Genomic DNA, 25,673 nt, shown 5'->3' with positions numbered 1-25,673 from the left:
GGGCAAAAAAATCGGATATGGGTCGTTTCAGGGTGCAGTCTGAACGTAGTCTAAAGGTCTGTTAGAGTTTCTAAAGCTTTCAGGTTTCGATGTTGGGGACACTGAGCCTCGTTTATCAATCTTTTAGCAGAGTTGTGCGTTTGCAGAAGCTAAAGTGAACTAAACATTTCCAATTCAGATTTATGCGAGCTGAAGCCAATTGTTTACATTAGTTCGTACTGTCTGTAAATTTAAACACACCAATGAATACCAAATTTCTCATGTAAATCAGGGGCGTAGGGTGTGTGTGTGTGTGTGTGTGTGTGTTGCCCCTTTTCCACCAAAGCAGTTCCAGGGCTGGCTCGGGGCCAGTGCTTAGTTTGGAACCAGGTTTTCTGTTTCCACTGACAAAGAACTGGCTCTGGGGCCAGAAAAAACGGTTCCAGGTTAGCACCAACTCTCTGCTGGGCCAGAGGAAAGAACTGCTTACATCAGCGGGGGGCGGAGTTGTTAAGACCAATAACAATACCGCGAAAGATCGCCATTTTTAAGCGACGAGAAGCAGCAGCTGTACAAACGCGAAGTCATCCATTATTATTATTATTGTTGCTGCTGCTGCTGCTTCCGTGTTATTTTTGCTTCGATATTCGCGCCAAGGTTTATGCAAACATAGCGACGTAACTGACGTATACAGCGACGTAATAACGTATACAGCGACGTAATGACGTGGCTTCCCTTAGCACCGTGAGCTATGGAAAAGCAAACTGGTTCTCAGCTCGTTCGCAAGTTGAACTAGTTGTGAACCAGCACCAGGGCCCTGTACTACGAACGGAGGTTAACCTACCCAGAAGTAACCCAGGGTTCCCCCGCTAAACCGGGGTTGACAAAACCTGGTTATCTTGTTTGGGGTTAAACGGTACTACGACGCCAGTTATGAAGTTGATTTGTTGAACCTGTGTTAACCTAATCAGGGTTAATGCACGTTCACGTTAAAGGGGAGGTTATCAGCGCAAATCACCACTGTTCACAATGGCACGGTCGCCGTAATTCACGGAGGAAGAATGCACTGTCATAATGCAAAGCTACGAGGAGTTCAAAACAACCTTAAGAGCAAAATCTAACACAGCGGCTGCCAATAAGGAGCGGCAAGCATGTTGGCAACGAATTGCCGATCGGGTAAATGCGTAAGTACATTCTCCCTTCTACATGTTCCAGAACAGAAGTATAGGATGAGAGAAAGCTTCATGATCAATCACAAGTCACAGAAAATGGTCCTTCGACGTGGCCCCAGTCATATATAGCTTGTTTAATGTCCGAAAAATCCTGAATAAAATTTGATATGGTAAATTCATGGAGTAGCCTACTTAAGCTGATATGTGCACAGAGTCACATGAATTAGGATGACTGACTGTTCAGTCCCTTTGACTAAGTTGTTGTATGTCCTGTGAACATTTCAGAGGCAACAGCAGTGCCAAACGCACCTGGCAACAGGTGAAAATGAAATATAAAAACATCATTCATAATGGGGTGTGTGTGTGTCGTTCTTTTTCTGTACTGTGTTTCAGATGAAAAAGCTTTTGCCCAAGGACAAGAAGTAGGCTAAACAGCATTTGCCTTTTATTTATTCAAGTTTTATCTGTTTGCCTAATAGTTCAAATTGTTTTGTATATAGTTTATAATGTTGTTGTGTGATATTAATGATAATATTGTGGGAAAACTACTTTGCACGGACGTTCATTTAATTTATTCTATCGTCATTTTGTTTGTTCCATTTTTGTGTATTTTATTTATTTATCTGTTTGTCTAGTTGTATCTATTTTTCTAATAATATATTTTTTGCATTAATTGTTTTTTCCTATTAAAATAATCGCGTTCTTGTTATAACCATTTATCTGACTGTTTAGTTGTATCTATTTTTGTTACAATTTCAATATTTTTAATAAGTTTTTTTCTATTAAAATGTTCTTGTTATACGGTATTTATTGTAGTTGTATCTATTTTATATCTCAGACTTAAATATTTTTTGTAAAACAAGTGTTTTTCTATAAAATATTCTTGCGTTCTTGATAACTATGTTCTTGAGTGGGTTCTTTTTTTTTTTTTTTTACAGAAAAGCCGTTCTGCATGGACATTCATTGAAGCCCTCATTGTTTTTTGATGGTTATTTATGAGCGTTTAGGGGTTACAATAATGTAAGTCTAGGTTGCTTTATATAAAAGGTATGTCCAGAAATATTGATGTCACTGTCTAAGCAGAGGGATCTGGCTTCTTTAGACGCTGTCTTCTTAAAACTGAATAAATATTTAAAAAGAGCCAAATGAGCCAGTCTTCTGAACGGCTCTTTTCAAAGAACGGATCACAAAGATGCGGATCCCATCAAAGAGCCATAAATCCCATCTCTAATCTGCGCTCCGATATCGCACGGGTCATCCAGGTACGCCGGCATTGTCTCTAGAGGAAATGTCGGTGGAGAGGTGGTGTTTAAAAAGGGTGTGGTTAATCGGAAACCTCGGGTTAACCAAGAACATAACCTGAGACGAGCAGGTTTGAGATGCAGCGCAAGTTGCCATGGCAGCATACCTCGGTTTGAACATAGCCAACTTTCGTAGTATGGGTTAATCGGGAAGTTACGCTGCACGTGATCAAGTTACTCTCGAAGTTACCCTGGTAAGCCAGAAAACCCGCTTCGTAGTACAGGGCCCAGCACCGGCCCCGAACCAGCCCTGGAACTGATTTGGTGGAAAAGGGGTATGTGTCACACACTGACTGGCAGCCTGAGTGCATCATGTAACAAAAAATAAGTTACCATTGCTAGTTTTAGGCAGCTTAGAAACCAGCTTTTCCATTATTGCTGTTTCTTCCACGTCTTCTTGATGTTGTGCTCTAGAAACGGCACTAAAACTTAGCTTCGAAACCACAAAATGCAACTTTGATGGGAAAAATATATAAAATAAATTGTTTACCTCTCTTCACGTCGAAAGAAGGAGGAAAGTTTCGCTTGTTTTGACGTGGTGAATTATTAACACAAGAGGAAATACTCGTAATCGCAACTAAAAAGACTGCAGCTACACTGGCAGCTTGAACATGCTTTCTAGTGCGATTGTGTTGCGCTTGTGCAGAACCGTGTCAGTCCTGCGCGCCTTAGCATGTGCACCTGAAGGCGCGCGCGCCTAACGAGCTCCGGCACGCGCGCCGTTAACAAAGAACACCTGTCTTTAATCAGTGAACTGTGTTTGGGCTATTTAAGGACCGCGCCCATGCAAGGACGATGCGAAGTATTACGCTGCGTCTAGGAACGCGAAAAATTATTTTCAAGAGTTTTGTCAAATATCCAGATTTCCGGGTAAATCCAGAAGACTTTCATCTATATCAAAAGACTTGAACTTATTTGTTCCCAGAATGAAGATCTACACAAAATACCGATCAGAACTGAAGTCATATGATAAATGGAGAGAGGAGATACAATTCTAGACAGAAGAAAACTCATTAAAGCTGACCTAAGTACTAATTTGTTAGCAAAAAAAATTGACAATATGACCACGATTTGTGCAGAATGTCTAGTTCTTTCAAAATAAAACAGCCAAAACTGAAATCCATTGAGAACTGATGGAGGAGATGCGATTTAACTGAAAATAAACAAAAAGTTGTAAACAACTTGTTTACAGGGGGGGAGGAAATCAAGAAATGACCAAGTTTTGTTCCTCTAGGGAAGGTCCACCCAAAACATCGATCAGAACTGGAATCAGATGAGAAATGAGAGAGGAGATAAAATTCTAGTGAAAAGTCTGAAAACTCGTTAAAGTGCGTATCACGGGTAAATTCAGGAGCAAGATCAATGGAATTCTCCTATTTTATATTAAAACTTTGGTCAAATATCGGTCACATTTTCTGCAAATTTTTTTTACCTTGCACAACACCAGAAAAATTCAGTTGAAATCAAGCCGTTTGAGGTGAATTGGTCCGCCTCTGAAAAAACTTGGCATTTGGATTTCCCGGCAAACATTGATTTTCGTGACATCGCGTGCGGGACACCTCCCTCTGAATCCTACGTCAGCGCTGGTTTGTTTATGAGAAAATGACCTGGTGGTTTTCTGCAAATCTCTTCGTTATCGCGTAATTATTAAAATGGTTAACAGATGTATCGTAGGAGAGTGTAGCAACACCAACCTTGATGGGATTAGTACTCATCGTTTCCCAAAAGACCGGACAATGAGAGAGAAATGGGAGCGCTTGGTCTACACAGACTGTGCACTGAAACCGTGCAAAGCTCGCGCAGCCTGCTGGCGCTTCCGCAGGTAACGTCACGAATCTGGCTCCAGACTCCCTTGGGATTTTTCCAGACGCGTTTTGTTATTTTATTTTTTTCTGCTATAGACAGATGGCCTTGTGCAAAATTACCCTTCTGGATGAGTGTGTAAAGGGACAGACTTTCATAAAAAAAAAAAAATATATATATATATATATATATATATGTCCAGAATATGCACTTTAAGGTGACCTAATTAGCAGTTCCTTAGCAAAAATTTGACAAAACACTTGGGTGTCCGAAACCACTCACTCATTCACTACTCCCTACCTAGGGAATTCTATACAGGAGGACTATATAGTGAGCTCATTGGTAAAATGGAGAAGAGGAGGGAGAACAACTCCACAACTTTCGGACACTACTCCGCCGCGCCGTTATTTACATCATTACTGTCGCACATTTAAAACGTGCCGGATCAGTCGGCTGGTGGGTTTTCAATAGAATAAATACAGGCATGTATTTATCATAAATCCATATTATACTGAGCGTATTTCCTACATTAATAAATACAGAGTACTTTGTGTCTGCTGCATCTTTCAGTTCTTTTAAATCAAGGCTGAATCCTTTCTTCTTTGCCGCTGCCTTTTATTCAATCAAATTTGAGGCTTTTGATTAATTCCTCGCTCTGCACTGTAACTTTTATTCTTGTATTTTATCTGTCCATTTCTATTTTATCTTGTTTTCTATTCTTTTACCATTTTTAAATTGTACTTGAATGTCCGTTTATAATGCGTTTCTTCCTCCGTCCATTCACCCCAATACACTTCTTTTTCCTTTCAGCGTGACCACAATGCATGATGGGATATATTGCTTGGTTAGTGACCATCAGTTGTACGCGATTTTTCGTGATGCACTGTGGGATAGGGTGTAATAATTCTCACTATACATTCGGACAGCGCTACAAAAATGGCGAACTCTGTATATAGCAAGCGATTTTGGACACCGGGAAAGACCAAGTTTTGTGCGGACTGAGGAGTTCTTTCAAACAAAACAGTCAAAAAGGAAATCCGTGGAGAACTGACGGAAGAGATACGGTTTAACTGAATTGTGGACGACGGATGCTACGCCTTATGGCCAGATGAGCTAATAAAAACTTCTAGCGCTTTATCAGCTAGCGATACGTTACCAAGTAACACACATTGGACCAAAAGACGTGTTGAAATCAGTTATCAGCCGGATCGAACTGGGACTTTTGGATGGAGCAGATTACTCGATGTTCAAACTCAATCTTCACAAACTCGTCCAAATAACGTACCGTATACGGCTGAAACTGCGTCTACCAAACCGACCCGAGTTCCCCAAAATCATCACAGCACAAAGATCATCGTTAAATGGTAGAAAGAGAAAAGAGAGCAGCACAATGAACGCTCTCTCTTCTAGTTAAGATGCTCTTATCGTTAAAAGGCTTTGGGAAACCCAGCCCTGTACAGCACTGCAATCTTTATTTAATACCTGTCAGAGTTTTCCCTTTTTTCAAAACAATATTTTATCATTTTTAATGGTTCAGGTTCCTTTTCAGTTACCCATAGTAATAGCCTAGTAAACTAGACCCACCCGCCTAGCGGCCAAAAATATTTTTGCCTACGAGTGGGTCTAGCCTCGGACCATATCAACAACACAGCCCGGGCATCAAATCGTGCCCGCCAATCACAACGCAAGGTTTTTGTTTGGATTCTTTGGGCGGGCTTTTGCAGGAGTGACGACAAGGCTGCGCGACGCTGGAGAAAGCACAACAGGAAAGATGGCTACGGCTATTGAACAGCACTCGTTTGACTCCGCTTTGGAATCAGTTTTAGAAGAATTAGACTTGGAGTTTTCGTTGAAACATGAGCAGGAAGAGGCTCTCCGCTCATTCCTTTTCAAGAAGGACGTTTTCGCTGTTTTGCCGACCGGCTATGGCAAAAGTCTGATCTACTAGCCTAGTAAACTAGACCCACCCGCCTAGCGGCCAAAAATATTTTTGCCCAAGAGTGCAAAAAAACATGCTGTTTGTTTACCCTCCCCCACTGCTTTCTGTCGCTCTGACTACGTCACAGTCAGTGCGTTTACATGCACATCCAAATCGAGCTACTGTCGGTAATCGAGCTAAGGGTCCCAGCAGGGGTGCCAGAGAAATCCAATCCTACATGCACACAAGGAAATCGAGCTATTGTGTGAGGTACATTGTGCACCCGAGCCACAGGTGGCGCTACACGCCCCATCGTGTTGGTACACTTCCGGTTGTCGTCATGAAGAAGAGCTATTCAAGAGTATAAACAAAGTTATCAGCAGTGTTGCCAGATACTGCTGACGTTTTCCAGCTCAAAACATGTTCAAATCCGCCAAAATGCACTTAAAACCGCCCAATCTGGCAACACTGGCAGTTCCGTGTTCACAAGTTCCGTGCTCAAGCTGTTAGGCTTGCTCTAACAGACTGTATGGCTACAAACTGTCCTGCGCAGACCACTGTTTTGTAAGACAACTTATTTTGCAAAATTGTATATTTTTCTAAAGTCCATTTTTTGCTTACAATTTAACTTGTGTCTTAATAAACACACAAAGTTCAATTGTTTTGTTTTTATTGACATTCTTCAGATGTTGGACATCTATATATACACACACACACACACACACACACACACACAATACAGTGACTTGTTTATGTACACAATTCACAGCTATGCAACAGCTGTACAGATGTATTTGGTGATACAGTAAGTGAGCTAAATTTTAACAGTGCAAACAATGCCACAAAAAGAAAAGATTCATGCCGTTGTCATGCCAACCGAGGCTGTTGTGTTTCCCTCTTGTGGTCTCGTCACTCGTCACTTCCAGAAGGGGCAGTGCTGAAGTAAGTAGCTCGAATACGTAGCTCGATAGGGTTTACATGCACTAATGCCGCTTTTCCACTACAAACGCGGCTGAGCCGTGCCGTGCCGAGTCGAGCTGAGCGGGGCTATTGAAGTTGCATTTCGACTACAACCGCGCTGAACCGTGCTGGCTGGAAGTGGGTGGACACATTGGGTGGAGTTAGCGAAAGTGGGTGGACGTCACGTGATGTCGTTAAGCAGCGCAAACAGTGACATCAGTGACAGTGGCGGAACAAGTCAGAGCCGGGCCGGGGGCGGGGCAAATGACCGGGACCTTTATTAAAGCTTATCATAACATCATTTTAGGCTACAAAATGTCCGCAACTGCGGTGTTTACCAATTTCAACACTACCGGGTGCAACTATGTTATTTAGTACATCAAGTCCTTCAAACGAACATGTAACTCAGAAACAAAAAAACATTAGGATACTGTACATGGCTCATAATAAAACATCAATAACCTATACTGCGCACATTATTTGAAGGGCATACGAATGAGCGCTCAGAGGTTGCAACGGTGACAGGAAGAGTCAGAAATAAAAGGAGGGCGGTGCAAACCTCACTGAATGCACTGTGTTTACCAATTTCAACACTACGGGGTGCAACTATGTTATTTTGTACATTAAGTCCTTCAAACGAACATGTAACTCAGAAACAAAAAAACATTAGGCGACATACTGTACATGGCTCATAATAAAACATCAATAGCCTACTGCGCGCATTATTTGAAGGGCATACGACGAGCCTTGCGCTCCGCGAACTCGTCCACGATGCTCTGTATGTCACTGATTCAGTGAGCTTTTAAGCGGTAGTCTCACGACCCGAATAGTAAACAATAAACATGGAGGACATGGAGTCGTTAGTGTTGCTGGTCTTGGTGCTGTGGCTTGTTGTCACCGACAACGCCAACAGATACTGGCAAGAGCGTATAGATGAGGCGAGGCGCATAAGGCTTCAGAAATTCTCGTAATTCGTAATTATTCTTCTTCCGGGTTTGCGGTGTTTACAGATCCCAGCGCGCTCGCGGGGCGTGTGTGGGCATGTGAGGACACTCCTCCTCACCAATCAGTGCACAGGTGAGTGTCTGCTCATGCCCCCAACCTCACTCGGCTCGCTTTGGCTCGCTTCAGCCCCACTCCAAAACGGTGCGAGTTTTAGGGGCTAAGCAGGGCTGAAACGAGCTGAGTCGTGCTGGTTTTTGGTAGTCGAAACGCGAGCCGTGTCGGGCTGAAGCGAGCTGAAGCGAGCTGAAAAAGGGTAGTGGAAAAGGGCCATAAGTAGCTCGGCAGAAATCGCATAATCTAGGTCGTGTAGCTCGATTCCGAGAAATCAAGTTCGGTTCAATTTCAGCTGAATTAAGGTGTATACATGGCATTTTGAACTTCAATTTCAGTCGAGCAACGGCAGAAATTCGATTCTCTCTATGTGCATGTAAACGCACTGAGTCACTGTTGTGCTGATTGGTCAGAGCGTTGGCCTATACGCACACAGACAGTTTGAAAGACAACGGGTTGTTCCTCCCACACCCTTCGGAAATGTCTACGACCGAGACCAGACTAAATATTCACATTTATGGCCCTTTTCCACTACCCTTTTTCAGCTCACTTCAGCTCGCTTCAGCTCACTTCAGCCCGACACGGCTCGCGTTTCGACTACCAAAAACCAGCACGACTCAGCTCGCTTCAGCCCTGCTTAGCCCCTAAAACTCGCATGGTTTTGGAGTGGGGCTGAAGCGAGCCAAGCCGTGCCGAGTGAGGCTGGGGGCGTGAGCAGACACTCCCCTGTGCACTGATTGGTGAGGAGGAGTGTCCTCACATGCCCACACACGCCCCGCGAGCACGCTGGGATCTGTAAACACCGCAAACCCGGAAGAAGAATAATTACGAATTACGAGAATTTCTGAAGCCTTATGCGCCTCGCCTCATCTATACGCTCTTGCCAGTATCTGTTGGCGTTGTCGGTGACAACAAGCCACAGCACCAAGACCAGCAACACTAACGACTCCATGTCCTCCATGTTTATTGTTTACTATCCGGGTCGTGAGACTACCGCTTAAAAGATCACTGAATCAGTGACATACAGAGCATCGTGGACGAGTTCGCGGAGCGCAAGGCTCGTCGTATGCCCTTCAAATAATGCGCGCAGTAGGCTATTGATGTTTTATTATGAGCCATGGACAGTATGTCACCTAATGTTTTTTTGTTTCTGAGTTACATGTTTGTTTGAAGGACTTAATGTACAAAATAACATAGTTGCACCCCGTAGTGTTGAAATTGGTAAACACAGTGCATTCAGTGAGGTTTGCACCGCCCTCCTTTCATTTCTGACTCTTCCTGTCACCGTTGCAACCTCTGAGCGCTCATTCGTATGCCCTTCAAATAATGTGCGCAGTATAGGTTATTGATGTTTTATTATGAGCCATGTACAGTATCCTAATGTTTTTTTTGTTTCTGAGTTACATGTTCGTTTGAAGGACTTGATGTACTAAATAACATAGTTGCACCCGGTAGTGTTGAAATTGGTAAACACCGCAGTTGCGGACATTTTGTAGCCTAAAATGATGTTATGATAAGCTTTAATAAAGTGCCCGGTCATTTGCCCCGCCCCCGGACCGGCTCTGACTTGTTCCGCCACTGTCACTGATGTCACTGTTTGCGCTGCTTAACGACATCACGTGACGTCCACCCACTTTCGCTAACTCCACCCAATGTGTCCACCCACTTCCAGCCAGCGCGGTTGTAGTCGAAATGCAACTCCAACAGCCCCGCTCAGCTCGACTCAGCTCGACTCAGCACGGCACAGCTCAGCCGCGTTTGTAGTGGAAAAGCGGCATTTAGTCTGGCTTGCCAGGCTACCAGAGTAATGCTTTTGCCTGAAATGTTTTTGTAGTAATATTACATTTCAAGCAATATTTTGCTCCTCCTGCCCCCCACCATCTTCCCACCTCAGGAGAACTCCTACTTTCACAAGTAATGTGATTTCATGGGAAACGGACACTCCATTAGGGTACGGACAGCCCCGGGTTGATGCCCTTCTGCACCGCGTTCTCTGTGAGGCCGAAAGTGTTTACGTGTTCATCTTTCTTGTGTGCTAAAACAAAGCGCCTTTTACCGGACCTAAGCTGATAGCTGTTACTGGCAAATAAGACCACTGAAAGGTGTTATTTATGGATAGATGGCTGGATGGAAAGAGATTTAACTTTCAGATTGCAAACCGCTGCCTTTGGTCAAGAATATATTTGGCATGATGCAGATACAGTTGTGGTCAAAAGTTTACATAGAGTGACATGAATGCCATCTTGGATATTAGGGTGCATCAGTTGCCCTCACGTTCATAAAATCTGATGCATTTTTGTTCGGGTGTTCCTTTTCACCAATAAAGACATCCTGTAAAATTTTTTGACCATATTCAAGTCTAATGGTGGCACCATGAGGTTCATTTTTTGCCAAAAAACACTTATTTTATGTTTTCGCGTAAGGTTTGAATCACAACGTTGGACTCCATTTACTGATTTCTTGTGAGCCAGAGATCATGTTAAGAACCTTTGCAAGGGATTGAGAAGCATTAATGTGATTCATAATACATTTGTATTGTTTAAAAGTAGTTGAACAATGATTCAATGAACAGCTGAAACTCAAACTGTGCTTGATAATATATTTAGAATATGGACTAAAAATGTGGATCTAAGATATTTGGTATACTCTATAACAGACCTGGGCATTTTCTGGCCCGCGGGCCGCATCCAGCCCTTTGGTTCATTCTGACCGGCCCGCGTAAGATTAATTAGAAATTACAAAATAAACGTATTTTCTAATTTTACCTCATGCATGGACTGAATGTGCATCGCTTTTATTTTGAAGTTGTGTTCAACAAAAACGCAATGCGCGCGACATGAACATGACATGAAATCCCACGAAACCTAATCCCGCGATAACTACTTCCGTAATTTGTCCAGACCAACCACAAACTTGTACGTCATCCTTCAAACGGTCCAGCCAATCACATCGTGTGACGTCACTAGCAGGCGCCGGAGCCCGAGCCGATCTGTAGATCTGATTCCTACACCGAATCGAAGTTGTTGGGAGCAGGTCACAAGAAGACTTTAGCCCCCAAAATGTCCGCAGAAAGAAGAAAGGTAGATGCCGAATGCAGGGCTTTCAACAAAACATGGACTGCTAAGTATTTATTTACTGAAGTCAGAGATGAAGCCGTGTGTTTAGTTTGCGGAGAGCAGATCGCCGTGTTCAAAGACTACAATTTGAGTCGGCATTACCAAATGAAAAACACCAAATGAGGTGATTAGACTACAAATGTGGGCATCATTATTATAATATGATGTATCTTGCTTGATATTTGGAGTAGAAAGACAATATTGTAATGTCTTTATTGTGTTTTGGGGTGAATGTGATTGAAAAAAAAAGGTACATTCACATTTAACCATTGTTTTGGGAAATTTGATTGAATAAATGACATTTTTTGTAAGGCAACCTCGTTTCTTCCATACTCTTACCAGTCTTAGCAGCTTGTAAAAACAATGTTATTTACTGCTTTATATAAAGAAATACAATTAATATTATGCAGAATTTAGTTCAGCCTTTTGGTCCGGCCCTCCACAGAATTTTCTGCTTTTCATGTGGCCCCATGGAAAAAAATAATTGCCCACCCCTGCTCTATAAGGTGCCATAATGTTTCATGAAAAGTGATCGAAATTTTGTCAAAAGTCATAAAATAGCAGCTTTTTCCATAACTTTGAGCTCCTGGTGTCACCATTAAACTTTTGAATTTTGTCAAAATATTTCACCCAGTGTGTTTTCTTACCAAAAGGAACATAAAAACAAAAATGCATCATGATCGGAGGAACGTTTCATTTTTAGGGGGCAACTGATGCACCCTGTTGGTTATGAATGTCATGGCAATATTTGGGCTTTCAGTAATTTCTTTGAACTGTTCATTTTCTGTGGCAAAATGTACAGCATACATCTTTAATTAAAAAAAAGAAAAAAAAAAAACAGTAGAATTTGGTGCACAAGTTTGAATTTTCTTTGGGTTTTCTGAAATCAACCCAGGGTCAAAATTATACATACAGCACATCTAATATTTGGGTAAACTGTCTCTTCGCAAGAGTCACCTTGACCAAATATTTTTATTTACCATGAAGAAGTTTCTGACAGAATTCTGGTTGGATATTTCACGACTCTTCATGGTAGAATTGGTAGAGTTCAATTAATTTTTTTTTTCTTGGCATGGACTCGACCTTTAAGTACGGTCCATATATTTTCAATAGGGTTGAAGTCAGGACTTGTTTTAAGCTTAATGCTAGCCTGCTTTATCCTCCACAACCAGCGCTGATGCGTGTTTGGGTTCATTGTCCTGTTGTAAGTCCCAAGTCGTGTTCAAGTTTCTGATGGTTTTTGCTGAAGAATTCTGAGGTAGTCCTCCTTCTTCATTATTCCATCCACTTTGTGCAATGAACCAGTTCCACTGGCAGCAAAACAGCCCCAGAGCATGATGATCCTGCCACCACCACCAGCTGGTACAGTGTTTCTCTGTACATGGTGGTCATTGTGGCCAAACAACTCAATCTTTGTCTCATCTGACCACACAGCTATCCTCCAGAAGGCTTCTTCTTTGTCCATGTGGCCAGCTTCAAATTTTAGTTAAGCTTGAAGGTGTCAATTTTGGAGCAGGGGGTTATTTCTTGAATAGCAGCCTCTTAATCCATGGTGATCTGAACTGCAGACAGTTATCCATCAGCTTCCAGTTCATGGCAGGGTTGTGCCAGGGTGGTTCCCAGGTTGTTCCTGACCATCCAAACCAATTTCCTTTCAGCTGAGGGTGACAGTTTGGCTTTTCTTGAAGCAAAGTGACTACACCTCACAATAACTTGCATACAATTGTTTGAACCGACCTTGGAATTTGCAGTCGTTTAGAAATGACTTGAAGAGACATTACAGAGTTGTGTAGATCTGCGATCCTCCTTCTCAGATCTGCACTGAGCTCCTTGGACTTTCCCATTTTACTGTGTGTTGGTCAAGCCAATGAGTACTGTAAGCAAACCCTTTTTATGAAGGCACAGAGAAGCTACCAGCTGTAGTCAATCATGATCACTAACAGGAAGTTAAGAGACCTCGGCCTTGGCAAGATAGACATTTTGGAAGTTTCAGTACCTCTGAATTAATACTCTAAGTGAGCGTATGTAAATTTGACCCTGTATGTCTAATTTTGACCCTGTGTTGATTTCAGAAAACCCAAAGAAAATTAAAACTTGTGCACCAAATTCTAGTTTGTTTGTTTTTTTAATTAAAGCTGTATGCTGTACAATCATTCTGCCACAGAAAAAGAACAGCTCAAAGAAATTACTGAAAGCCCAAATATTGCCATTACATTCATGTCACTGTATGTAAACTTCTGACCACAACTGTATCTGAGGGATAGGTTTTACTGAGCGATCACGTTTTACTTTTAAAGCATAAAATAAAAATGTTGTACCTTCCCAGCCAGCATTTCAACATCTATTCACGGGTGAATCACCGCCATGGATCAAGGTTGAATCATTGGTGAAGTTTGATTAGATTTTCAAAATCAAAACAATGTTATCATCATGGCATTGTTTCAGCGTTTTACTTTTCAACATGGATGAATGGGTCTTGTTCAAGTTTCAACGCTTATTTAATATAAGCATTTTGTTAACCTTTTTACAACCGTTAGAAAACTGTTTGAGTGGTTCTTCAATGCTGAAGTTCGGTCAACTGCCGGCTGGGTTGGCTCCGGCATACGCAACATTTGGCAAAAATATTTACACGATGAAAAGTTACAACCGTTCTGTGAATTCATTTTGCCAAAAATTAACTTTTTTTTTTAAACTTCACTTTGAATTTGAACTGACTTTTCACTGAAAATAATCAGATTTTTTTCAAGAAACATTTACATCTACGCAACAATGCAGAAGCAACAGTTCTTTCCTCACTTCTAATTGCTGACGTTGGGGTTTAAATTAACCAACGTGCAAGGTGTGAACAGTGCACAAGACATTACATAACAGATGTAAAAATAAACACATTGCAGTGATATTGTGTTGTATTACTTGTCTCATCTCATTATCTGTAGCCGCTTTATCCTGTTCTACAGGGTCGCAGGCAAGCTGGAGCCTATCCCAGCTGACTACGGGCGAAAGGCGGGGTACACCCTGGACAAGTCGCCAGGTCATCACAGGGCCGACACATAGACACAACCATTCACACTCACATTCGGTCAATTTAGAGTCACCGGTTAACCTAACCTGCATGTCTTTGGACTGTGGGGGAAACCGGAGCACCTGGAGGAAACCCACGCGGACACGAGGAGAACATGCAAACTCCGCACAGAAAGGCCCTCGCCGGCCACGGAGCTCGAACCCGGACCTTCTTGCTGTGAGGCGACAGCGCTAACCACTACACCACCGTGCCCGCATGGAAGCCATGTTTCCTCAAAACACGTGCTGAATATTCAAACACAAACCTCTGAGATCTGGCAAGATGCTCACAAGGAAAGAAAGATTTAGAAATAGATCGGTCACATCACAAGCGATGGAAGTCTTGTGTAGCTACCGAGAGCACTGATGGAAACCACGCAAACTAGAAGGGCACTCGGTAGAGTGTATATCTCTGCCAAGGCACACATTACCTACAAAAAATAAAAACTAAAAATCGCTTGAACATAGAATAATGCTAAAGCTGTACAACAAATTTAATCAAAATTCGTTCACTACTTTGAGTTACATTGGGAACAGATTTTTAAAAAAAAAAAATCCTGGATCTGTATCAAAAATCTAATTAAGTGTTCCTTGGCTCATGACTCACCTTTCTTCAAAACCCATTCACTACTTTGAGTTACGTTGGGAACAAAAACACGAGGCGAAAACATAACCTTGGCGGCGGCAACAACCTGCCTCTCTGTCTGAGAGAAGACGCGCTGTCTTTTACAGCTGTCCATTGATACCCTGTCTTTTCAGAAAGCTGGACGGAAAACGTCCAAGTGCACTTTAAAGAAACACCAGGCATTTAAAAGCTATTAGGACAGGACAGTAGTGCGGCAGCGAGCGTTGCTGCATCGCAGCTTCAAGGTCCACGGTTTGATCCTGAGCTCAGGTTACTGTCTGGGTTGAATTTCTGTCTGTGTTCTTTCAGTGTAGGTTCGTGTCCGTTCTCCAGCTTCCCTTCACCTCCTAAATACATGCTGGTCAGTGGACTGACTATGCGAAGTGTCACAGACCGTCCTCCCATTTAGGTGCATCTGGAGTCACCGTAACCCTGACCAGAATAAACCGGTTACTAAATAAAAATTTTAGGATGTTAGACTGAAGTAAATACTTGAGAGAAATCAAGTAATGTCTGTTGAACAAAACTGAAGAACTGACAGGTAAATAAAAGCCACTTGGGATTAATAGTTCATAAGTGTTTTGTTTACCAAAAAAAGAGTTATTTTCAAGGCTTGGGAAATAAATAAGTGTTCAGACAGAAAGGGTAGAGAGATAGAGAGAGTACAAGGCCTAGGGCAGGAGAGAAGATGCTGGTTTAAGGAGAGTTTCTCCTCATTTTAAACCCCTGAGTTATAATAGCTGATGATGTTCTGTAAAACACACATTAATTACTCGGTCAACTTGAAGTTCTTACCCGCAGATTCGCCAGTGTTGATCCAGTCCGGGTTTGCGACGCTAGCTATGGCAAATATATCCGCAGCCAGAAAGAGACACCCTGAAATAATGGTCAGTTTATCCATGTCAGTTTGTTTCGAGGTGAAGTGAGAGGATTTAATTTGTCCCGAGAAAAAAAAAAAAAAGTGTCAGTGATTCAGGGGAGCAGTTTCAGCTCCGCTCTCTCTGGCCACAGAAACGCTCTTCAGACGCCGTTTAAACGCACCATGGCAACGCAAGATCTGCTTTTCCGACCTGCAATTAAGGTCCAAACGAGACAAAAAACAACAGCTTTTACATGTCAGGACACGGCTGCTAGGGTCTGTCGGCGTGTCCGTTAGGAAGCGGTGTGTCGCTGGTGAGGGCCCGAGACTCACTCGGTGCAGCGGCATTCGGTGAGAGAAGCGGAGGCTAGCACAGGCAGCATTAGCTAGCACAACAACACGGCCCCGGTTTGGGGCTCCGAGCGCCGAACGGCGGGCCTGCGACCACTCGACCCCCGAACACCCATCCGGATAACGTGTTTGAAAGCGGCGTGACCAATACTGCGATATATGAAGTCAGAAAACCGTTTGGTAATCCCGAGCGATACCGTTATAGGAGCGGAGAGGCATCCTCATCCTCCTGCTGCTCCTCGGCGGTGTGTTCATGCCCCCACCTCCGCTCTCCGGGGCTGCAAGCGCATCTGCACGAAACGCGAGCTCACACCGGAACATCAGGACGAGCCGCCAGAGCGCTGCAGAAACGGCTCACGAATCTTCATTTGGTGACTGTTTCACAATGGGTTAAAATATAATAATAATAATCTCCAGATGACATGCAGCTAACCACAACCGTGTCGTCATGCGCACAACAGCGCTCCCGTCCCGTTTAACAGAGCGTGTTCTCGCGAGATCTAAAGGGGTCGATTACATAAACCACGCGACTCGTTAAAATGCTTTGCAGAGGCTCGAACTGTCCCGCCCTGAGCAGGAGATCTCCCGCTTTGGGGAACAAAATCCTCCCGACCTCCCGCTGACAACATAAAAATCTCCCGTCCACCCTTACTACACATCTCATCTCATTATCTGTAGCCGCTTTATCCTGTTCTACAGGGTCGCAGGCGAGCTGGAGCCTATCCCAGCTGACTACGGGCGAAAGGCGGGGTACACCCTGGACAAGTCGCCAGGTCATCACAGGGCTGACACATATGGCCCTTTTCCACTACCCTTTTTCAGCCCGCATTTCGACTACCTCAGAACAGCACGACTCAGCTCGCTTCAGCCCTGCTCAGCACCCAAAACTCGCACGGTTTTGGAGTGGGGCTGAAGCGAGCCAAAGCGAGCCGAGTGAGGCTGGGGGCGTGAGCAGACACTCCCCTGTGCACTGATTGGTGAGGAGGAGTGTCCTCACATGCCCACACACGCCCCGCGAGCACGCTGGGATCTGTAAACCCGGAAGAAGAAGAATTACGAGAATTTCTGAAGCCTTATGCGCCTCGCCTCATCTATACGCTCTTGCCAGTATCTGTTGGCGTTGTCGGTGACAACAAGCCACAGCACCAAGACCAGCAACACTAACGACTCCATGTTTATTGTTTACTATCCGGGTCGTGAGACTACCGCTTAAAAGATCACTGATGTCACTGTTTGCACCTCCTAACGACATCACGTGACGTCCACCCACTTTCGCTAACTCCACCCAATGTGTCCACCCACTTCCAGCCAGCACGGTTCAGCGCGGTTGTAGTCGAAATGCAACTCCAACAGCCCCGCTCAGCTCGACTCAGCCCTACTCAGCCGCATTGGTAGTGGAAAAGCGGCAATAGACACAGACAACCATTCACACTCACATTCACACCTACGGTCAATTTAGAGTCACCAGTTAACCTAACCTGCATGTCTTTGGACTGTGGGGGAAACCGGAGCACCCGGAGGAAACCCACGCGGACACGGGGAGAACATGCAAACTCCGCACAGAAAGGCCCTCGCCGGCCACGGGGCTCGAACCCGGACCTTCTTGCTGTGAGGCGACAGCGCTAACCACTACACCACCGTGCCGCCCCCTTACTACACATGATTAGTTAAAAAAATATATAACTTGATCCATTTCTGGGTGGCACGGTGGTGTAGTGGTTAGCGCTGTCACCTCACAGCAAGAAGGTCCGGGTTCGAGCCCCGTGGCCGGCGAGGGCCTTTCTGTGCGGAGTTTGCATGTTCTCCCCATTAGAGGTCTGCACGGGACAGAATTTTCAGTCCCGCTCCCGCAAAGAATTATGATTTTCAGTCCCGCTCCCGCCTGCGCCTGCCATATTTTGTCCCGCTCCCGCCCGCAAATCCCGCATGATGCAGACGTTCGCGTTATTTCTCATGAAAGTTCTTGTCATTGGCTTGGGGAATTGTTGTCCTTTTAAGACAGTACATACATGGCGATTCAGGCCTGATGTACCTGATTTATGGCCGTTGTATGTCAGAACCTTTTGGCACTTATCACAACAAGCAAAGGACAGCTGATTTCCCTCTGCGTCGTACACGAGTGAGAACGACTTCCAAATGTCTGATTTCAGGACTCTTGACTTTTTAACAGTAAATTTACCTCTTTTTAAAGCAGCACTTACTTCTGAAGCACTGTGAGCTTCACTAGAGGAGCTCTGCTCTTCTGCCATGATCAGAGATCTCAAACACGGAAGAGCGGAAAGGAATCGGAAACGTACGTGAGATTAGACCACATCTGCAGATTTAGGCATCTTAAAATGTTTTTATTAATGCCAAATAAAATATCCAGCACAAATTATATATGATAGACATAAATTAATAATTTATAAATTTTATTTTAAACACGTTTTTAGTTAGCGGGACTGCAGCTTATCACCTCTCGTGCCCGCATTGTGCACTCCCCCTCCCATCCGTGCCCGCAATGAGCTTTCAAAATTTGTCCCGCGCTGCACTCACTGCTTTGCATCGGGTCCCGCGGGACTCCCGCGGGAGTGCAGGGCTCTACTCCCCGTGTCCACGTGGGTTTCCTCCGGGTGCTCCGGTTTCCCCCATAGTCCAAAGACATGCAGGTTAGGTTAACTGGTGACTCTAAATTGACCGTAGGTGTGAATGTGAGTGTGAATGGTTGTCTGTGTCTATGTGTCAGCCCTGTGATGACCTGGCGACTTGTCCAGGGTGTACCCCGCCTTTCGCCCGTAGTCAGCTGGGATAGGCTCCAGCTTGCCTGCGACCCTGTAGAACAGGATAAAGCGGCTAGAGATAATGAGATGAGATGATCCGTTTATGTTGACGAAAATTAATAGTTGACTTAACGCTTTTCGTGTGTCTGACATTGTATGGGTGGAGTCAAGCGTGTACCGCACAGTATATCCCGATTCCCTGGTCGATACACCAATCGGCGTAACGGGGGGATTGGAGTGAATGCCGGAGGCATTCATCAAGCGCATATATGAATCGAGCGGAATTCGGTAGGCCTCGGGGTCACACTGAGCCACCTAATGTCTTAGCAGTTACCGATAAAGCATACAGATGGCGCTATTAACGATACGCGCGAGAGAACGAGAAAACCCGCGCCTGCATTTCTTGCCTGCTCGTCTTTAACTTCATGTTCTCTTGAATGAGATAATGAAACGAAGTTCCGTTGGTGGAAATGGCGAAAGCCAAACTACGAAGAAAAAAATATCAGAAAATCACCAAGATAAAGTTTGAATTGCCCGTCGTGATGGTCGCCAGGGACGAATGGCGGACTATTTTGGATGGCAGCAAGATGACCCTATATCTGACAGGGTTAGATCACCAGACCAGACGTTAGATTCTAACGAACTTGTCTGACTTTTTTTGTCTGACTTTTACTAATTTAGAATATTATTAGAAGAACATTATCATCAGAGGGTCTACCATTGGCAGTTTATAATAGTCATTTTTGACATTAACATTGACTTTAGGCATATTAAAGTTTGGTCTATAGTCACTGGATTTATCTAGATCTGTTACTATTAATAAGATTTAACTGACACAAAATGTGGTGAATCATTCATATATACACATCATTATATACACACACATTTTATTTATATATATATATATATATATATATATATATATATATATATATATATAAAACACACACACACACACACACACACACACATACATATATATATATATATATATATATATATATATATATATATATATATATATATATAAAAAACTCGCCTTCGTGCCTACGGTGCTCAAACTTGTCTCCCTCCGAGCTACTCGCAGAGAGGGAGAATCTCCCTCTTTGCAATTTCCCAAGTTGGAGCCTCTGTAAAGGTTCACTGTAAAGGCACAGGTTGGAGAGAAATTAGAATTGTTGGGTATTATTATTACCTCTGGGGAAGCCATGGTTAGAGAAACAGCTTTGGGACCAAAAGGTTGCTGGTTCGATTCCCTGGACCAGCAGGACTGGCTTAAGTGCCCTTGAGCAAGGCACCTAACCCCCAGCCGCTCTGGCAAGAGTAGTGGCGTACCTTGTGTCTGATTAGCCAATGAAAAACTGATGATGTGATTATCAGTTCAGGCATTGAACCCGACCAAGTGAGTGTGAGTGATTATTACCTCAGGTTAAGGCTCTGAACTACTGGTCAGAAGGTTATGTGTTCGAATCCCAGTGCCATCAATCTGCCAAAGTCAAGACTCTGAACAATGCCCTTAATCCTCATCTGTTCAGATCTGCTGTGGTAAAGAGAGAGCTGAGCCAAAAGGCAACGCTGTCAATTTACTGGTCCATCTACGTTCCCACCCTCACCTATGGTCACGAGCTGTGGGTAGTGACCGAAAGAATGAGATCGCGGATACAAGTGGTAGAAAAAATGAGTTTTCTCCACCAGGTGGCTGGACTCTCCCTTAGAGACTGGGTGAGAAGCTTGGTCATTCAGGAGAGACTCAGAGTAGAATCGCTGCTCAACTGCTTTGGATTGAAAAAAAGTCTGCAAAATGAATATCCATCCATCTTCTACCGCTTATCCGGGTCCGGGTTGCCGGGGTAGCAGCCTAAGCAGAGCAGCCCAGACTTCCCTCTCCCCCGCCATCTCCACCAGCTCTTCTGGGGGAATACTGAGGCGTTCTGAGAGGTGTAATCTTTCCAGCATGTCCTGGGTCTGCCCTGGGGTCTCCTCCTGGTGGGGCATGCCCAGAAAACCTCCCTTGGGAGGCGTCCAGGGGGCATCCTGACAAGGTGCCCGAACCACCTCAACTGACTCCTTTCGATGTGGAGGAGCAGCAGTTTTACTCTGAGTCTCTCCCGAATGACCAAGCTTCTCACCCTGTCTCTAAGGGAGAGCTCAGCCACCCAGCAGAGAAAACTCATTTCTACCGCTTGTATCCGCGATCTCATTCTTTCGGTCACTACCCACAGCTCGTGACCATAGGTGAGAGTGGGAACGTAGATGGACCAGTAAATTGAGAGCTTTGCCTTTTGGCTCAGCTCTCTCTTTACCAAAACAGACCAGTTGTGTCCACATCACTGTTGACGCTGCCCTGATCCGTCTGTCCAACTTCCCCTTACCCTCACTCATGAACAAAACCCTGAGATACTTAAACTCTTCCACTTTAGGTAGCAACTCCCCCCGACCCGAAGTAGGCACTCCACCCGTTTCCGGCTGAGCACCATGCCCACGGACTTGGAGGTGCTGATCCTCATCCCAGCCGCTTCACACTCTGCTGCAAACCGACATATGGACTGATATATTACATAGCATATTTCAAACAAAATGAATGAAAATACACAATTTTACCTTACTCCAAATGTAGTCAGAATGGTTGTTTGTATTAGCCCTGCGATAACCAGATGACTTGTCCAGGGTGTACCCCGCCTCTTGCCCATAGTCAGCTGGGATAGGCTCCAACTTGCCTGCGACCCTGTAGAACAGGATAAAGTGGCTAGAGATAATGAGATGAGGTAATCATAATAATAATATAGACAGCTATTATTTGTTAGGTCCAGACATCACACCAACCGTATTCATTCATTCATTAATAAGAACAACAAGAATTTATCACACGTACACTCAAGCACAGGCTCTGCATTTAACCCATCTGAAGCAGTGAACACACACATGCACATATAAGTGAGCAATTAGCACACACACATACCCAGAGCAGTGGGTAGCTATGCTACAGCACCCAGGGAGCAATTGGAGGTTAGGTGCTTTGCTCAAGGGCACTTCAGCCCAACCTTTGGACTGTGGGGCAAACCGGAGCACCTGGAGGAAACCCATGTAGACATGGGGAGAACATGCAAACTCTACACAGAAAGGCCTCTGTCGGCTATTGGGCTTAAACCCAGAACCTTCTTACTACACCACCGTGTCATTCATTCATTCATTCATTCATTCATTCATTTTCTATACTGCTTATCCATTGCAAGACACAGTTGGACGAGAGCTAAAACCAGCTGGCATTGGGCGAGAGGTGGGGTACACCCTGGGCAGGTTACCAATTCATCGCAGGGCTAATACATAGAGACAGACAGCCATTCACACTCATTCACACTCACATACACACCTATGGGCAATTTAGAGTAGCCAGTTGACCAAATCTGTGTGTCTTTGGACTGTGGGAGGACACCAGAGCACCCAGATGAATCCCACACAGGCACGAGGAGAACAGGGAAACTCCACACAGAAAGTATAGTGGGTCTGAACCCAGATCCTGTTTGCTGGGAGGCTAACCACTGCCACCCCCAAACCGTATTTTTTCAGACCACTTTTAGTGTCGGTGGCAGGATGGTGCAGCGGGTAGGATCGCCGTCTCCCACGTCCAGGGTCTCTGGTTTAATCCTGAGTTCAGGTGTGGAGTTTTGCATGTTCTCCCTGTGTCTGTGTGGGTTTCCTTCCACCTCCCAAAAACATACCGGTAAGTGGTTAAGCTACACTGTGTGTGTGTGTGTGTGTGTGTGTGTTTATGATGCCCTATAATGGACTGGTGTGGCTTCCCATTCATAGTGTATTCCTGCCTTATGCTCAGTATTTCAGGGATAGGCTCTGATTCTACTGTGACCCTGACCAGGACAAACCAATTACTGAAAATGAATGAATGAAACATTTGGTGTAGTTCTCACTTAAAAATGCAGTATTTTTTGTACCGATATGTTCTGTGCCCCTTGGTGACCTCATTATTGTGATGGTTAACTTAAATATTTCAGGCAATATTTTAGTTAACCATGACAGTAATGAGGTCACCAAGGGGCACAGAACATACATAAAATACTGCATTTTTATTCATTATATCAGCATCGCTGAGATTCACTAATATACACCGTCAGTCAAAGTAGAGGCATGTGAGAGTTGTTTATTTCCACATAGAAAACATTCAACTTTATTTCTGAAGTCTGATTATTTCATATTGATCATGTTCCTACCTTCGGCGTATCCTTGACTCGCAAGTGACATCAAAGCAAAATAGAAACCCGGATGTCGGCCATGTTGGTGGATATACAAATGCGGGGTCAAGCGACATTCCATACAAAACAGTCATGCGTGCGCAACTCTCTGTTTTTCCACTGCTTTAAGCGTTCTTTTAGCTCTGCCATATCTTTGTGCTGTGGTCACAACAGTACTTGTGGCCGTGGCATGTTCCGATTTTTTAGAATTCCATCCGTGATTCGGAAAGAGGGCGAGGAAACTCTGAGGCTTAGTACGGAGAGGAGAGGAGACGAGCACGGCTGAACAACATCGGCAGGGCTGATCTAACAGAGGCTAAAACCAAACCAGCTCGTGTTTGCAGTAATCATTTTATCTCAGGTGAGATTCAAAAGCTTTCTCAGTAATATCATGGAAGAATTTTATTTCGTGTTGCTAGAATTTTGCTATAAAATGAGCGTGGTTCACTCGGTCGTTGTTATAAATTTAACACATGTATTACCATTTCGCTTCTAGGAGTGCCAGCAAAATTATACGATAGAAACAATCCAGACTGGGCACCCACTCAGAACATGGGCTATGTTTCGTCCGAGGTCGGACTTGATTCTTCAGCAGTCAAACCAGATAGAACGCGATATCTGGGTACTCGATGGTCGGTAGAAGCATCTTATCTTCAGAAAAGTCTGACTTTTTAAATAATATGGGTCAAAATCACACGTATCTATCTTCTCTTTGTATCAAATCCTCGCTCGAGTGTTCAAATCGTGGTGATACTGAGAAAATTCAGCATCGTTTACAGACGTCTGCCATCCTAGTTGCTTTGTATATCCACCATCATGGCGGACGCTCATGACGTAGCACATTTTGATCACGTGGTTGCAAGTCATCTATAACAGTCTTATAAATGTTTACATTTATAATGAGCCTCATTGTAATCCCAGATGATTAGGTCCCATGGCATGAAATTTTCACTTTCTGAGGTTTTTTAATGTTAAAATGAGTTCCTCTGACCTTCTTAAGTCACTCCAGTGGCTAGAAATTTCATAATGTGTAAACCAAACTATGCCCAACATTTGAGAATGGTGCGTCAAAACGGCGCGTTGATAAACTCTTCCCTTTACTACGTCAGCAAGGGAGATGATCCCCACGCCCCCCCTCTGGATTCCCACCCACTGTATGGATTGGCCCGCCCAGTTGTAGTGAGGAGACCATAGAGGACACAACAACATGGCATCACCTAAGCGAGCGAAACATGGAAATTGCGCTGTACATGGATGTGACAACACAGAAAAGAGTCTGTTTTTACTGCCGACGGGAGAGCCCCTGAAGATGCAGTGGCTTAATTTTATTTACTTCAATAATACGCCGTCGAGTCTACCTAAGACGGTGTATGTTTGTCAGAAGCATTTTCCTGATGAATGTTTCCACAACTTGGGACAGTACAGGGCAGGTTTTGCACATCAACTGTCACTGAAGCCTGGGTCCGTACCAAGCATCCCTGCCGCATCAGCAACAAACACCGAACAAGTAAGTGTATAACTGTTAAGTCGTTTTGCCATGTTTTAAAATCGGTGCATTTGCAATGGCTACATTAGCTGTGCAGCTAACCGCTTCCTGCAGTTAGCCAGGTACTCTGCGCTACCTCTGTTATAATAGCCAATCAAAACAGTTTTTACAAAGACACCCACATTCTTTTTTTTAAGTCACTCGTTCATTTTATTTGTTTGTTTGTTCAATAAAAACCCAAACATTTATTGAATTTATTTTATTTCCTTGCGTCGCACCTTAATGACGTCAGCGCGCGGTATTTTTCCCTGATTCTGGGCCGGGGTGTCGTGAGTGGCAGAGCAGCTCCATCGCTGCGATTCATTGAAAGTCAGCCCTAGATCCAATCTTTTGTCGGGAGCCGAGGTCGTGCGGGCGGCCCTCCAGCGGCACCGGCCGCCCATGGAGGCAGCGGTTCTCCCAGGGGCGAGTTGGGGGAGGAAACGGCAAAGTCCCCACTCCTCCATGGTAAAACTGCTCAGTTTTACCATGGGCCTCAGGCTGAAAAAAAACCGACAAAGTCCCAGTTTTACCATGGGCTCGAGTTGTACCATTTTTTTAGACAGGGCGGACGGACCAGGGCATTCGCCCGCCTGGCCGTGCCCGACAAGGAGCGCTCTCGGCCGGCTTGGGAGGCAGACGGCAGCCCCTCCCCCTCCCCCCATGGCACGCCCCCACCCTCTACCCTTCCCCGCCTCCATGCTTCTCATTAGCAAAACGACGCACTGGGAAAAGGGCTGAAATGGGGCTTTCTTCCAGGAGGCTATATCTACGTTCTGAGGGTTCATTTCGAGAAAGGCTGTGGATATAACATCCGGAAGCCTCCACGATCCCGTTTAAAGCATCAACAAACCACCATGCCATGGGTCCTTTAAACAAAGTGTGGAACATGAACCATTACCATATAAACTACTGAAACCCCATTACCGTATGATAAGATTT

The 25,673-nt window shown here is 44.4% G+C and overlaps 1 protein-coding gene across 2 annotated transcripts in view; it reads right to left on the bottom strand.

Annotated features, from left to right (window-relative positions):
- Positions 1-16,657, bottom strand: part of mosmoa (modulator of smoothened a) — a 191,492-nt gene extending 174,835 nt beyond the window's left edge. Inside the window, exon 1 of one of the 2 annotated variants that reach the window (XM_060902626.1) lies at positions 15,786-16,657. In XM_060902626.1, coding sequence (XP_060758609.1) covers positions 15,786-15,891 — 106 coding nt within the window. In that variant the 5' untranslated portion in view covers positions 15,892-16,657. The remainder of the gene's footprint in view (positions 1-15,785) is intronic. The other variant, XM_060902625.1, reaches the window with a different exon arrangement.
- Positions 16,658-25,673: the final 9,016 nt, after the last annotated feature.

The sequence above is a fragment of the Neoarius graeffei genome, chromosome 20 (assembly GCF_027579695.1).
Source record: "Neoarius graeffei isolate fNeoGra1 chromosome 20, fNeoGra1.pri, whole genome shotgun sequence".
NCBI lineage: Eukaryota > Metazoa > Chordata > Actinopteri > Siluriformes > Ariidae > Neoarius > Neoarius graeffei.
Note: the sequence above shows the minus strand (reverse complement) of the source record. Positions and strands in the feature narration are given on the sequence as shown.